This window comes from Panthera leo, chromosome E3 (genome assembly GCF_018350215.1).
Source record: "Panthera leo isolate Ple1 chromosome E3, P.leo_Ple1_pat1.1, whole genome shotgun sequence".
In the NCBI taxonomy this organism is placed as follows: Eukaryota; Metazoa; Chordata; class Mammalia; order Carnivora; family Felidae; genus Panthera; species Panthera leo.
The window spans coordinates 5530808-5545755 of record NC_056694.1 but is presented as its reverse complement, the minus strand read 5'-3'; the positions used below and the strand labels follow the sequence as shown (position 1 = coordinate 5545755).

Below are 14948 nucleotides of genomic sequence, written 5' to 3'. Positions count from 1 at the left end.
GACTCTGCAGCCAGAGAGCTTTCCCCAGCACCATTAGCTAAGGAATACCTCTGAGGGGGAGAGGACAGAGCTGTCAGGGGGGGACACCTGATGATACCACCATGTCTGGCAGTTCTGGTATCAAAGGTCTTGTTTCAACAACTTTCAGTGAAAGGAAAAGACTTACACAAATGTCCTCACTTTTTCTGTGCCTCAGACTGCGTAGTGCTTCTGCATTCTGTGAGTGTCTCTGGTTCGGGTAATGTCTTTCTCCCACGTGGGATGTTTCACTATCATGTATATGCTTCAAACTTTATGATTGTTGTTTTTCCTGGATACTTGCTTTTTCTCCTGAAAACCACAGTCTTCCTTCCCACAGCCTTCTATTCCTATTTGGGAAGTGGGACTCCAAGCACAGAGGAAGGTTAAGGATATGGGGGTAGTTTCTGTTTTTCTGCCCTTTTTCTTTTCAGCCTTTACAGTGTCTTGTAATCATGAACTCTTTGATGCATTTTCTCTGCCTCTGCTTCTCTCTCCTTCCTTTTCTCTCTGTTCAATTGTCTGCATGACCTCACACTTTATTTTTGAAAACTGGGTGACTAGAGGAAAAAAAAATCACCTGTAATTTTACCACTCTAATACACCCGCTTTGTCACCACTATACTCTTTTCTAGTCTTTTCTTCCTGTGAGTATGCTCTTCTATAGCATGCCTCACAGCGAACATCAAGGACTGGCTTGCCAGACACAGGGTGCAGCCCCTGACGGGTGTTATTTCATCTCATTCTCTACACAGTCCTATGAGTTGGGTGTAGGCACTTCCACTTTTAGGTAAGACCTAGAAGTGAAAGGTGTGCCCTAGATCACAGTGGATAACAGATGGTCCAACTTTAGAATCTGAGTTCTTCACCTCTGTTCTGCTTACACTGTGCCTTACTAAGGCAGAGGGGACTGGAAAGAGCCAGCCAAGAAGGGGCCACTGAAAAGAAAGGAAATGGGAACCCCATGATGGGGACCTTTTCAATCTGCAGAGGCCACCGGCCCCCTCGGAAATGGTGGTTTCACTGGGGTGCTGACCATAAATGCCAGGTATTACATTATGGGATTAGGAAGGATGGAAATTACAGAGCAGTTAACTGTGTGTGTGTGTGTGTGTGTGTGTGTGTGTGTGTGCGCGCGCGCGCGCGTGATAGGTGTTATACAATATATTATATATGGCTCTTCTCACAAGTGTTGCCTGACTTGCGCTTGTACTGCTGTGCTTTGTATAGAAACTCAGATCTCAGTTAAGTGCCTGCTGTGTGCCACTTGCTTCTTATTCTTACATTGCCTCATCTCATCCTCAGGAGCCTCATGGATGAGTTTTTCCTGCTTGAAAACCCAGTAACCCAGTGTTTCCTTGATGTGACTGATAGGCCCTAAAGGGTAAACTTGGTGGTCATTTCTGCGTGGAGGTGAGAGAGAACCTCCATGGGCAGCCACATTGGGTCCTGTGTCCCTAGCTATGTGCTCTGCAGCCAGGCAAGATAGAACAGGGGTTGTAGAGTTGGTGATCCCTAGGGTGCATGGTAGGTGGCATCGGTGCTTCGTGGGTCATAGAGCTTCCTCCCACCCCAGCCGAAGCACAGGAAAGATCCAGTTACCTAGGATGTGGAAGCCAGGCCAGATTGTATCTTCCCTTGAGACCCTGGCAGGTAGCTTATTACCCAACACCTAAGAGATGCTCAGTAAAGTTTATATTGTTACCTTGCTGCTATCAATTCGTATTACTTTGGGCAACACTTCGTGACTATGAGCAGGTTGGCATGCCTACAGGGGATGATGGCAACATCTCTTGAGTTGTCGGAAGATGAAATGAGATAATGTACCTCCTAGATTCTGTAGTTTCAAAGACCAGAAAGATGCTTCTCTGTTGCCACTTCATATATTCACACATATTTGAGAACTCAAGAAGAGTATAGGTTTTTTTTCATTGACATTATCCTGTAGAATAGGTAATGTAAGTTTGCAAGAATATGCATTTCCTTGATTATTCCTGATTATTCATGAACCAGTTTTTCAGTTCTCTCCATTGTATCTTTGTTTCCTATTTTATGAATTTCTGTTTTTTCTTTTCTTCTTTATGCTGTCTTTAGGATGACTCTGTTATTCTTTTTCTTTTCTTTTTTTTTAATATATATATATTTTTTAACATTTATTCACTTTTTGAGAGACAGAGACAGAGTATGAGCAGAGCAAGGGCAGAGAGAGAGGGAGACATAGAATCTGAAGCAGGCTCCAGGCTCCGAGCTGCCAGCACAGAGCCTGACGCGGGGCTCAAACTCATGGACCGTGAGATCGTGGCCTGAGCTGAAGTCGGATGCCCAACCGACTGAGCCACCCAGGCACCCCTGTTATTCTTTTTCTAATTTCTGAACTGATACATTTAATTCATTAATTTTACATACAGGTGTCCCCATTTTGCACAGCAGTGCAGGACCACAAAAATGACCATGCAAGTTAAAACTATTGAAAGCCATCTTAATCATCAGCAGGGAAAATATGATTGTGCCATGACCTTGAAAAACGTTTGTCAAGGAGCACCTGAGTGACTCAGTTGAGTGTCTGACTCTTGATTTTAGCTCAGGTCATGATTCCAGGGTTGTTGGGATCAAGCCCTGTGTTGGGCTTCATGCTGAACAAGGTTCCTATTTAAGTTCTCTCTCTCCCTCTGCCCCTCTCCTTTGCTTGTGCACGTGGTCTCTCGCTCTCTCTCTCTAAAAAAAAGGGAAAAAAAAGAAAACAAAATTGTCAAAAATCCTCAAAATTCTCTTATTCTCAGTTACAAATGTATAGGGAAGTGGAAAAAAGAGTTAAACTAGTATTTATGTTGTACACATTAATTTAAAGTATTAGAAACACTGACAATGGAAGCATTTTTATTGTAAAAAACTTGGGTGGTCTCAATGGCACTTGTCTCCTTCCCCTGTAACTCAAGATACAGAGTAGACATCCTCTCTAAGCTTTTATGGATTGTCCTGCTCCTTCCTAACCCTGTATCAACTTCCAATATTTTATCCTTTGTGACTTCAATGTGACCAGATACCCTCTAGAGTTCTTTTAACGTGCAGTTTTCTGCTGTCATTGCTTTCTCTGAAACCTCTTCATTTTATTTTTCGTCACAATCACTTTGCTCGGTTATGTTGTAAGTTCAGGCTTCACCCAGTTCTTGTGGCTGCACGTCCAGGGTCTCTCCAAGGGCCACGGTGTCCACATGCCCATAGGCAGTTACTTCTCGAACTCCGTTTACTTTGTTGTTACTGTTTTTCATTTCTTTGCTGCACTTCCACTTTAAATTATCCATTTTTGTAACATGTCACATGGGTTTCTCACCAGGGAAACAAGGAGGCAACACATCTCCTGCACTTTGCTGCCCGAATGCCACACTGTCTTCATCTCTGTGACTTTAGAATGCATCCTGATAGCTAGAAGTAGACCTCAGATAGAACAAATCGGCGCTCTTACTCAAGGGCATCTTGGCTGTTGTTGGACTTTTGCATTTACATGTATTTTAGAATCAGCTTGTCAAGTTCCACGAAAAAACAATCTCCTAGAATTTGGACTACAGATTGACTCTGTAGATAGATTTAGGAAGGATTGACATCTTAGCAATACTGAATTTCAGATTGACTCTGTAGATAGATTTAGGAAGGATTGACATCTTAGCAATACTGAATTTCTAATCCACGAATATGGCAGTTTTTAAAAATTTACTTTGGGCTTCTTTAATTTCTGTCACTGTTTTTTGTTTTTAATTGTAGAAGTCTTGCACACATTTTTATATATGCATTATTAGATATTTATGGTGTGTTTTGCTCTTTTAAATGGCTTTAAACTTTTTATTTTCTAATTGGTTCCATTGAGTTTTCACTTTCAGTGACTATTTTTCATCAGTATTAAGTTCTATTTTGTTTTTTTTGAAATCTGCAAATTAACTTTTGTCATATTTTTTATAACTGCTTTATTGAGATATAATTAACATAGAATACAGTCCATCCATTTATAGTGTGCACAGTTCAGTGGATTTTAGTATAGTTACAAAGTTTTAAATTACCACCATAGTTAACTTTAGAATATTTTCATCACCCCAAAAAGAAATCCTGTACCATTAGCAGTCAACTTTCCATTTACCCTCAACTCCAGCCATAGGAAATGATTAATATATTTTATCTCTACAGATTTGGTTATATCGAACAGTTTCATATAAATGGAATCCTACCATATGTCATCTTTTGAGACTACTTTCTTTCACTTAGTATAATTTCAAGATTCATTCACATTATAGCATGTGTGAGTACTTTCTATTTATGGATGGGATGATATTATATAGATATACAATGTTTTGTTTATCCATTTATCAGTTGATGGACAGTTGGGTTGTTTCTACCTTAAACTATTAGAAATAATGCTACTATGAACATTTGTGTACAAATTTTGTGTGTATGTATTATCTTTTTCTTTCTCATTGGTGTACACTTAGTGTAATTCCTGGCTCATATTATGATAACTCTAAATTTAACTTTTCTTGAAGAGGTGCCAAGCTGCTTTTTAAAATTAATGCACCATTTTACATTCCCATAAGCAGTGTGTGAGAGTTCTGATTTCTCTACATCCCTGTCAACACTTACTGTCTTTTTGATGATAGCCGTCCTAGTGAGTGTGAAGTAATATCTCACTTGGGTTTTGATTTACATTTCCCTAGTGACTTACAATGTTGAGCATCTTTTCACATTCTTATTGGCTATTGCATATCTTCTTGGGAAATGTATCTATTCAGATCCTTTGCCCATTTTTAATTGGGTTGTCTTTTTATTGATTTTGCAAATTAATTGTTTTTAAGTTTATTTGAGAGAGAGAGAGAGCATGCACTGCACGTTCACGCACGTGCAAGCAAGGGGGGAGGAGAGAGAGAGAGAGAGAGAGAGAGAGAGAGAGAGAGAGAGAGAGAGAATCCCAAGCAGACTCCTCGAGGTCATTGCGGGCCTTACCAATCATGAGATCATGACCTGAGCTGAAATCAAGAGCTGTATGCTTAACTGACTGAGCCACTCAGGCACCCTGGAAACTAACTTTTAATTTGGGTTTTGTTTTTATGTTTTGATTTCTTTTATTATCTATGCAGTAATTCCATTATTTTGAGTTCTTGAAGGTCTGGTTCTACTGCTGCTATTATTGTGCCTCTGGATTCTCATTCATGAAGGATTCTCTCTAATAAGGGTTTTATTATTATCTTACTGTTCTTATGTTGGGGTAACACCTATGGAGGATGTAAAAGTTTTGTTGTCACTGAAAGTCACTGAAAATGAAAAGGAGAAATGCCTAGCAATGGTGGAACTTCTCTGATTAAAAGGTATTCAAAAAATATAGTTTGCTTCTTAGAAAATAAAAATAACTGATGTAATATGACTTACCATTTGATAAAACTCTTTTTAAAAATTTGTTTATTTTGAGAGAGATAGGGTGTGAATGTGGAAGGGGCAAAGAGAGAGGGAGAATTCCACGCAGTCTCCATAGACAGCACAGAGCCCAACACGGACTCAAACTCATGAAACTGTGAGATGATGACCTGAGCCAAAAACAAGAGTCAGACTCTTAAGCGACTGAGCCACCCAGGTGCCCTGACATTTGATAAAATTCTTGTAAAATATTTAGAATTTGCAAAGCACTAGAAATGCCCTTTCATTTTCTGTTTAATCCATATGAACAGGGGCGCCTGGTGGCTCAGTCAGTTGGGCATCCGGCTTCGGTTCAGGTCACGATCTCACAGTTCATGGGTTTGAACCCGTGTCAGGTTCTGTGCTGACAGCTCAGAGCCTGGAGCCTGCTTCAAATTCTGTGTCTCCCTCTCTGCCCCTCCAAGCTAGTGTGTGCTCTTGCTTTCTCTCTTCAAAAATAAGCATTAAAAAAAAATCCATATGAACAAAGGTATAGTGTAAGTTTTGCAGGGCAAAGGGAATCAGATTTTATGGAAAATATTTTAATGTAAATTTCCAAAGTTTGTAAGTTATTGTAGCTATCTGAAACTTGAGAAATAATGGCAATTTTTAATTTTCTATAAATTTGCTGGATACACATCCTTCTCCTGAAAAAGTCCTATCCTGCTCATTTCTCTTGAAAATGAAAGGCTCTTTATGAATATAGTCTCTTCTCCTCTTCTAGAGAATACTCAGAAAATGTGTCATTGTTTTTTTTTTCAACTGTAATTGAAAGTAAAATATTTTTAAAAAATTTTTTTAATGTTTTAATTTTTAGAGAGACAGAGTATGAGTGGGGGAGAGGCAGAGAGCGTGAGGGAGACACTGAATCAAAAGCAGGCTCCAGGCTCTGACCCGTCAGTAGGGAGCCCAAAGCAAGCCTTGAACCCACGAACAGGGAGATCATGAACTGAGCTGAAATCAGTTGCTTAACCCACTGAGCCACCCAGGTGCCCCAGAAGTAAAATATTAATCATTCAAGGGAAATACCAAATTTTAGTCATTTTTTATGATAAATGCTCTAAACCACTTGAAGGTAACAATAAGAATTAGCATACATTTTCAAGTCTCTTTCAAATTCATTTTGCTAAAGTATCACCTTTTATTAGTTGTACCTTAACTGCAGGGGTGAGCAAACCAGAGCCAGAGGGCTAGCCAGCACCTATTTGTAAATATAATTTTATTGGAACCTGGCCAGGCCCACTTGTTCATGTATTGTCTGTGGCTACTTTCAGGCTACTATGGCAGAGTTGAGTGGTTGCAACAGAGAAGTTTGGCCCACAAGAGGCCTAAACTATTTACAACCTGGCCCCTCCCAGGAACCTTACCCTGAAGGTGGAAGAACTTTAATATCACACAGTTGTTTACGTGTGAAGACTGAGTGACTGTGTGAGCAATTTGATACCCTTTTTTCTTGAAAGGCAGTTCCTTACCACCTGCTAAGTGCTTGGGTTTAACATACATTAATAGCCACAGTAGTATGTGCTCAAGAGCACAACCGCTTTGCCTTGTTGGGAGGAACGAATAAAAGAGCTGAAGAGCTCTGTAGTCATGATTGGCAGGTAAATATATTTTAATCCATTGTGTTTAATTGTTAAATAATAAGTCACTTGAAGAATTCATTGTCAGAATGTGTGTTTGTAGTACTTGTAGTGCACACATAAATCTTTATCTTAGGTACACACTTCAACCCAGAACAGTACTCATTTAAGAGAGGAAATTGAAATATGTATAAAACTTCCAGTTTTGTCCCTAAATCAAACAATGTTTATTTTTAAAAACGTAGAAAATACTGAAAAAGTAGAAAAGGAAAACAGAAAGGGTCAGAAGAAAGTGTTTTAGCAAAATATTTAAAAGAAAGTATGAATCAGTCATTTCATTTTTAAAGCATGGAAAAATAAAGTTTGTTCTCATTTATTTCTCAAGAAATAACAGGAGACTTTCTTTGGAGAGTTTACAATTTTGCTTTGAGGTCCTTATAGCTCACCATTACATAAATCTAGGCTGTATCTTGTTCTTGTTTAGTCAACTATTACGTTTTGAATCATTTGTTAATTTGTTTGGCCCAGTTTCTTAAATTGGGTACAAAACAGAAGATTTTATCTCCTCATCACTAAGGAACCTACAAAATCACAGGTGTTCTTTTGTTATTGATAGAATGCTTATAGGTCATACAATTTATTTTTTTTTAGGTCATGCAATTTTTTAAAATATTATAATTTTGTATTGGCACTCAAAATCAGTCTTAGGTCTTAAAAATAAAAAAAAGTATCTGAAATATCTTTTTTAAAAAAATTTTTTAATGTTTATTTTTGAGAGAGAAGAGAGTATGAGTGGGGGAGGAGCAGAGAGAGAGAGAGAGAGAGAGAGACAGAATCAGAGGCAGGCTCCAGGCTCTGTCAGCATGGAACCTGACATGGGGCTCGAACTCACTGACCTTGAGATCATGATCTGAGCTGAATGAAATCGGATGCTTAATCAACTGAGCCACCCAGGTGTCCCAAAGATGTGTTTTTTCTGACTTGCTGTATCTTAAGGCACTCGAGGTTATCCTGCTCGTTATAGTTTGGCAGATAAAAGGTTGTGTTAAATAGTGAACCATCACATAGTCTGAAACTGATTGAACTGATTCATGGGTCTGCATTTTGTATTTTTTTTTAAGTTTATTTATTTTGAGAGAGAGGCAGTGTGAGTGGGGGAGGGGCAGACAGAGAGGGAGAGAAAGAGAATCCCAAGCAGGCTCTGCACCATCAGTGCAGAGCCCGATGTGGGACTCGAACCCACCATCTGTGAGGAGATGACTGGACATGAAACTAAGAGTCGAACACTTAACCACCTGAGCCACCCAGGCGACCCTGCATTTTGTGTTTTCTTCATCGGATATTATGAAGATTTTCTGTTTTGTGCTTACAAGTATTTATAATATGACCTTTATTAATTTTTATTGTTTATTTTCAGTTTGGGATTTGAAAAAAGATTGTCCTGGAATTGTACATGTAACAAATGCCTTTGGACTTTGCAAGTGACTCTTGTCCATTCAATTTTCAAGTAGAAAACATTCACTCAACACGTCCTTGTCCCTTTGGGAGCAAGAAAGATCTAAGCTATAGTAACTGTAGAGAAAGATAGGCTTATAATTTATAAATGAATAATTTATAAAGTCTACATATGCGTCTGCCATTTAACTTTTTTTTTAAGTTTTTTTTAATGTTTATTTATTCTTAGAGCACAAGCAAAGGAGGGGCAGAGGGAGGGAGACACAGAATCTGAAGCAGGCTCCAGGCTCTGAGCTGTCAGCACAGAGCCTGACGAGGAGCTCAAACTCCTGAACTGCGAGATCATGACCTGAGGCGAAGTTGGACGCTTAACTGACTGAGCCACCCAGGTGCCCCTGCACCTGCCATTTAAGTCCCCATATCAGAGGAATATTGGCATATGTATAAATTCCTAAACTTTAAGAGGAGGTTCTGTATTGTAAATTGTACTAGCTTATAGAAATTGTTGTAAGAAAAGCATTCTTTTTCTTAGCTTTGATATAACTATGTGTGCAAACGAAGCACTATAATTAGTAAAAACTGGAGATGTAAAAGCTGAATCGTCAAACCAAGATTAGTCAGTTGAACATTTAGTGCTTTCTGATTGCATGGTGGGCACATCCTGAATATACATCTGAAACATCATTGCCTATTTTTCATAACTTTATTATATTTGCCCGATCTGTTACATTTTTGAAGTATGTGAAGAGAAAATTATCTTGTTTAAACCAAATTTTCACAATTAGTCAAATTGGTCTTCTCCTTAAAGGATATTGTGTGTGCCATCAACTCAGGATGGAGAGAGTGTGGGAGTCCTCATTCTTACACTCTCAGCTATAGCCAGGGGAGAGCTGGTCAGGGGCCATAGCAACTGCACAGGTCACAGTGAGGGGCAGTGGCTCAGGAGACCCAGAGGGCTTTGCTTCACCACCACCATCATTGTTGATAGGGCCTATTCACATTCTCTTAAAAATGCTGGAAGAGCTATCTTACTATGTTCATGACACCGTGCTAGGCCCAAAGTTATGTGTCAGAAACAAACTCACTAAGTTCTAATGTACAAATATAGGAAGGGAAGGGACTTTGAAGCATGCCAAGAAAAAGTGGCTCTAGCAACAGCAAAAGGGTGTGGCCTCTATGACAGGCTGAGGAAGGAGGATAGGTAAGTAAAAGGGCGAGGGATATGCCAACGATAGGTGTAGTTCGAATCATGATATGAGCTGGACTTGACTTTCCAAGCACACTGTGATGCCGTGGTGGAAAACAACAGCCATGGTGGGTGATTGGGTAGACTCCTTGTTAGTACAAGTGGGGTTCTGACAGTTTTTGATCTTCAGCCACTTGGGAGTAAATGTACTTCCTTAGGTACTCTTTTGCGTTCCAAATGACTTAACAAAATTATTAAAAGTAAGGATGCGAACAAGCACATGAAAAGTTACTGGATATCATTAGCTATTAGGGAAATGCAGGTCATAACCACAATGAGCACTTCATAACCAACAGACTAGCTATAATTTAAAAGACAGGGGTGCCTGGGTGGCTCAGTCAGTTAAGCAGTTAAGCGTCTGACTTCAGCTCAGGTCATGATCTCGTGGTCTGTGAGTTCGAGCCCTGTGTCGGGCTCTGTGCTGACAGCTCAGAGCCTGGAGCCTGCTTTGGATTCTATGTCTCCCTCTATCTCTGCCCCTCCCCCCCCCCAAATAAACATTAAAAAAAACTTTGACAATAACAAGTGTTGGTAGAGCTGTAGAGAAATCGCAACCTCTGTACATTGCTGATGGGAATGTAAAAGGAAGCACCAGTGTTGGAAAAGAACCTGCCTCAGAATTTTAACAGAGTTATGGTGTGAGCCAGCAGTTCCATTCCTTAGCTCTTTACATGCCCACATGAAATCTTAGCAGTGCTTTTCACAATAGCCCAAAGGTGGAAACAGCCCAAATGTCCAGCACCTAGGAATGGATAAACAAAATGTAGTATGTCTTTATAATGGGATATCACTTAGTCATTAAAAGGAATGAAATACTGATATGTGCTACAACATGGGTGAACCCTGAAAACATGCTAAGTGAAAGAAGCCAGATAAGGCCACATATGAGTGCATGGTTTCATTTATGTGAAATTTCCAGTCAGCGAATCCATAAGAGAAGGCAGATGGGTGGTTGCTAGGGACTGGGGGAGAGATGGATGAGGAATGACTGCTGATGAGGGCAGGGTCTCCTTTTTGAGGGGTCAAATGTTTTTCAGCTGGATAGTGGTGATGGTTGTACAACATTGTAAATATTCTAAACATTGCCACTGATAAATTTGTGTTATGTGTATTGTATCCCCCAAAATCAAAAAAGGTAAGTATGCTGATCTGAGAAGTTCCCAGCACAGGGCATCCTAGTAAATCCCTGCTATAAACAACATACTAGACATATTAATTCAGGAGGCTAGTTGCACACGTTTCCCAGTCCCATAGAAAGTGCAGTCAGCCCAGCAGCACTATCATGACCATCTAATCATGTACGACTTTATTCCCAACTTTTCAGCAGAAATCTGAAAATCTGAATTAGGACCCCAGTTGGTCAGAAATATTTTAGACAGTTTGCTCTGTGCTGTGCAGCACGTCTCACACATGCTACCTCCTAACGTTGCAGTAACTTGTGAAGAGTTTTATTTGGCCCCGACTCAGTATGAATAGCACAGTAAATGAATTTTGCTGGTGCTAACAAGAGTTCAGAAATCAGGAGGCTCATGCGGTTCTCCCAACAGTCCTCTGAGTTGGGGATGTTCTTCCCATTTTATATGGACAAGTAAACAGAAGCTTAGTTTAAGTAACTTGTCAACCTTCACACAACTAATTAGGAGTAGAGCTGGGGGTGTGTTGATTGCATGGAGAGTGGAGTGCTTCCCCCAGACTCAGGGAGCATCAGCCTTAGGACCTCTCAGGTGCAGCACAGCTTTTAAAACCCTGTACTTAGGTCTGAATTTGTGATTTTGTATTCCTTAAGGAGGACCCCACGGAAGTTGGATTTCTACATAGGGAACAAATTATGAAAGTAGTCTTTGAAATCTGGAAGACTGGGCACATGACAGAAGGATTTGGATCCCCTGTTCATTGTTCCTTAAACCCAGTGGAAAGAAGAAACAGGAAACCAGAATTTGATTCAGTACAGGAAATGGCCTTGGGACATGTCCTATAAAACCTGCAAAGGAGCTGTGAAGATGTGCTCACAACAATGTGTCTAGAAGGACTCTGAGGTGGGGGAGGTGTCCTAACCCGTCCTTTAGCAGAGTCAGCTGGAGGGGAAGGCTGGTGAGGCAAGTATGTGAGAAGTAGATATACTCTAGGATGAGCTTAGAAATGTTTGTTGGTCAACCAAATGAGTATCTCATAAGGGTACTGGGTACTTCAGTCTAATGTGAATCAGGTTTCTCTAGGCTCTCTTGAAACCATGGCTATCATTTACAGCATTCATAAACTTGGCCCTACCTTCAAGATATCTACAACATAGTGAGGGACATTAAGAAAATATCTACATACGTACCTTTAATACAGGAGTGAGTGCGAGAGTAAGACATACAAAGGCTACAGGATTTCATGGGAAGAGATGATTACACCCGAGTGGGGTAAGTGGAGGGAAGCTGAGTGTCAGGGAATGCTGAATATCATGATGGTCAGCATTGGAGGTAGAAAGGGTGGTGGTTTCTGGTTGGGGGAACAACTGGGGGAGGGGTATATTTCAATTTGCCTGGAATTTAGGACTAATAGGATCATGGGTGTAATGGGTACAAGTTGAAGTTGCAGCCTTGTTATTTTGAGTGCTGGCCTACAGATTGTGTTTGTGTCATTTCAAATTGAAATTAAAAATTAGTAAGGCTAAAGGATTTTGAGTTATTAAATGCTGACTAATAGTTCAGGAGCATGGGTTCAAAGATAAAATAAAAACTGCAAGATGACTAAAGAGCAAATTGAATGGCAAGCCCTTTACAACTCAGAACTGGACTCTTAAGAGTCCAGAATAAGTCTCCCCACTGTGACTCTTGAGTGAAGTGAAGCTGATATATAGATGACTCAGGTATTTATAACTCAGAGCTGTGGCTGATAGTCAGCAGCTTCCATTTTTCTAACAGAATTTGTGACATACTAAGGTCTCTTTCCCATGTGTGTGCGGGTGTGTGATTAAGTATTTTAATCTTACCTCACTTTTATTTTCTCAGTCCTGCCCAACTTCCCATTTCATGTTAATATTTTAAATAACTTATGAGTCCTCTAAGACGTTTAGAATTATACTTTCATTTTATAATGAGCATTTAAATATACTTCAAGTTTTTAAAAAATGTAATACCTACTGAAAAATGAACCTAATAAACACATTTTCTACCTTTATTATTTTAAAATGTTTGTACATAATTAAATCTGCGGCTATATAAACTACTTTGTTCGCTGCTTTTTTAAATTTAGCACTCCACTTCTGTTTCTTTGTGTTAATAAGTAATCGGTTTATTCGTTGTTTTTGATGGCTGCCTACATTTCACTTTACATTTTCTTCTGTTGGTACCAAGGCAGAGCCATGTGTAGGGACTCCGAGGGGGAGAATTGCCAAATAAGGATGAGTACAGGGTTTGTTTCTTTTCTGTTATGAAAAATTGCCCCTTAACCAGCGGGGGGAAGGAGGGGAGTCATTGCATGGTATGTTGAAAAGCACATTAAAAAAAGAAAGCACAGGGGCTCCTGGGTGGCTCAGTTGGTTAAGCGTCCGACTTCAGCTCAGGTCATGATCTCACAGTCCATGAATTCGAGCCCCACGTCGGGCTCTGTGATGACAGCTCAGAGCCTGGAGCCTGCTTCAGATTCTGTGTCTTCCTCTCTCTCTGCCCCTCCCCTGCTCATACTCTGTCTCTCTCTGTCTCAAAAATAAATAAAAACATTAAAAAAAAATTTTTTTAAAGAAAGCACATAAAACCAAATATTCAGTAATCGAGGGATTATAGTAGTTTTTCTTTCCTCGTTTAAATCACAGTATAAATGAGCATTTACTATCTGGTAGCTTTGCTGCAGTCACTGGGGAGAATACATAGAAGTCCCTGCTCTCTGGGAACTTACTTTCTAGTGGGTGGTAAACGAACATGCCTAATATGCCAGATAGTAACAAGGCGAGGCGCCGAGTGATGGAGGAAAAGGATGGAAAGGGGCCATTTTAGGGAGAGTGGTCAGGGACATGCAGTTAGGAGGGAGCGCCACAGGCAGATGTCTGGAGAGACCATTCCAGTGGAGTCCAGCAAGTACAAAATTCCTGAGGCCTTGTGAACTTGGTCACAGTGTGGAAGCCAGTCTGGTTGAGACTCAGTGAAGGATGGGAGAGTGGGAAGGGATGAGGCTACAGGTACAGCAGGTGCGAGGGTGGGGCCGGGTCACATAGGGGTGGGTGTTCATAAGAATGTTGCCTTTTAATCTGTGGTGGGGGTGGGGATCCGCTGCATGTTTTGAGCTCAGGTGTGACTTGGTTTGACTTAACATTTTAAAAGCTTCTTACTGGCTTCTGTGCAAAGAATAGAGTGTAGGAGGGTGGAAACAGGGAGACCGGTTGGGAGGCTGTTGTGCCAGCCCAGGTGAGAAAGAATGGTGGCTTGGACTGGGATTGAAGGTAGAGTGGGGTTTGCTGTGCACCGGATGACAAGTGTGGACAAGGGGGTATGGTGAGGCGGGGGCGGGGGTGGTGGTGGTCAGGGTTTGCTTTTAGATGTGTTGGGTTTGGGATGCCTAGTAGGCAAGTGGAAATGTCAAGGCGGCAACTGGAAATGTGAGTCTGGAGTTCACTGTGTGAACGTGTAGTTCTATATCCCTGTGAACAAGTCGGGCCCTGTTTCGCTTGCCCAACCACATTGATGCTTAACACTCCATGCCCTGTGGCTTCCCTCAGTAGGAAACCAACAATTACTGAGGATCACGGCATGCCAGGTGCTTCGTTTCTGTCTTCTCCTTTGATTCTCACCAGGTCCTGTGAGGGGCTCTTTATTTACATGTCCATCTTACGGATGATATATGTAATGGATAATCCTGTTTGTATGCCTCCCTAGTTCCCTTCCTAAAACATTTTTTAGTTTGTTTCCAAAGTTCAGGTGCATGGAGCAGATACCACTGACCACTCCGTTTGGGAGGTAGGTCGTGTGTGTATACGTACGCACGTGTGTTTGGATCTTGGTAGTTGGGGGTAGCTGATTTTCATGGGGTGCCTTGGGGAGTCAGCCCCACCACTTTGGTTTTACTTCCTGCATGACCCAAACACTATGAACTGAAATGGCTTTAAGCAACCAGGCCAGGCCTTACCCAAGTGATGCTGCCCAGCCCCCCAGAGGTAGCCTGTTCCATTTTCAGACAACACTAATAATTGAAGTGTTGATAATAATAATTGAAGGCTGATGTTGAGTAGATATTCC

At 40.8% G+C, this 14948-nt stretch overlaps 1 protein-coding gene across 3 annotated transcripts in view; it reads left to right on the top strand.

Moving 5' to 3' along the window:
• Positions 1-14948, top strand: part of BAIAP2L1 (BAR/IMD domain containing adaptor protein 2 like 1) — a 93109-nt gene that overhangs the window by 35159 nt on the left and 43002 nt on the right. Inside the window, exon 1 of one of the 3 annotated variants that reach the window (XM_042922711.1) lies at positions 12104-12137. The exons of the other annotated variants lie outside the window; for them this stretch is intronic. Within the exon in view, the coding sequence (XP_042778645.1) occupies positions 12119-12137 (19 nt within the window). The 5' untranslated portion in view covers positions 12104-12118. Of the gene's footprint in view, positions 1-12103; positions 12138-14948 lie in introns of those variants that run through there. 3 annotated transcript variants of the gene reach the window in all.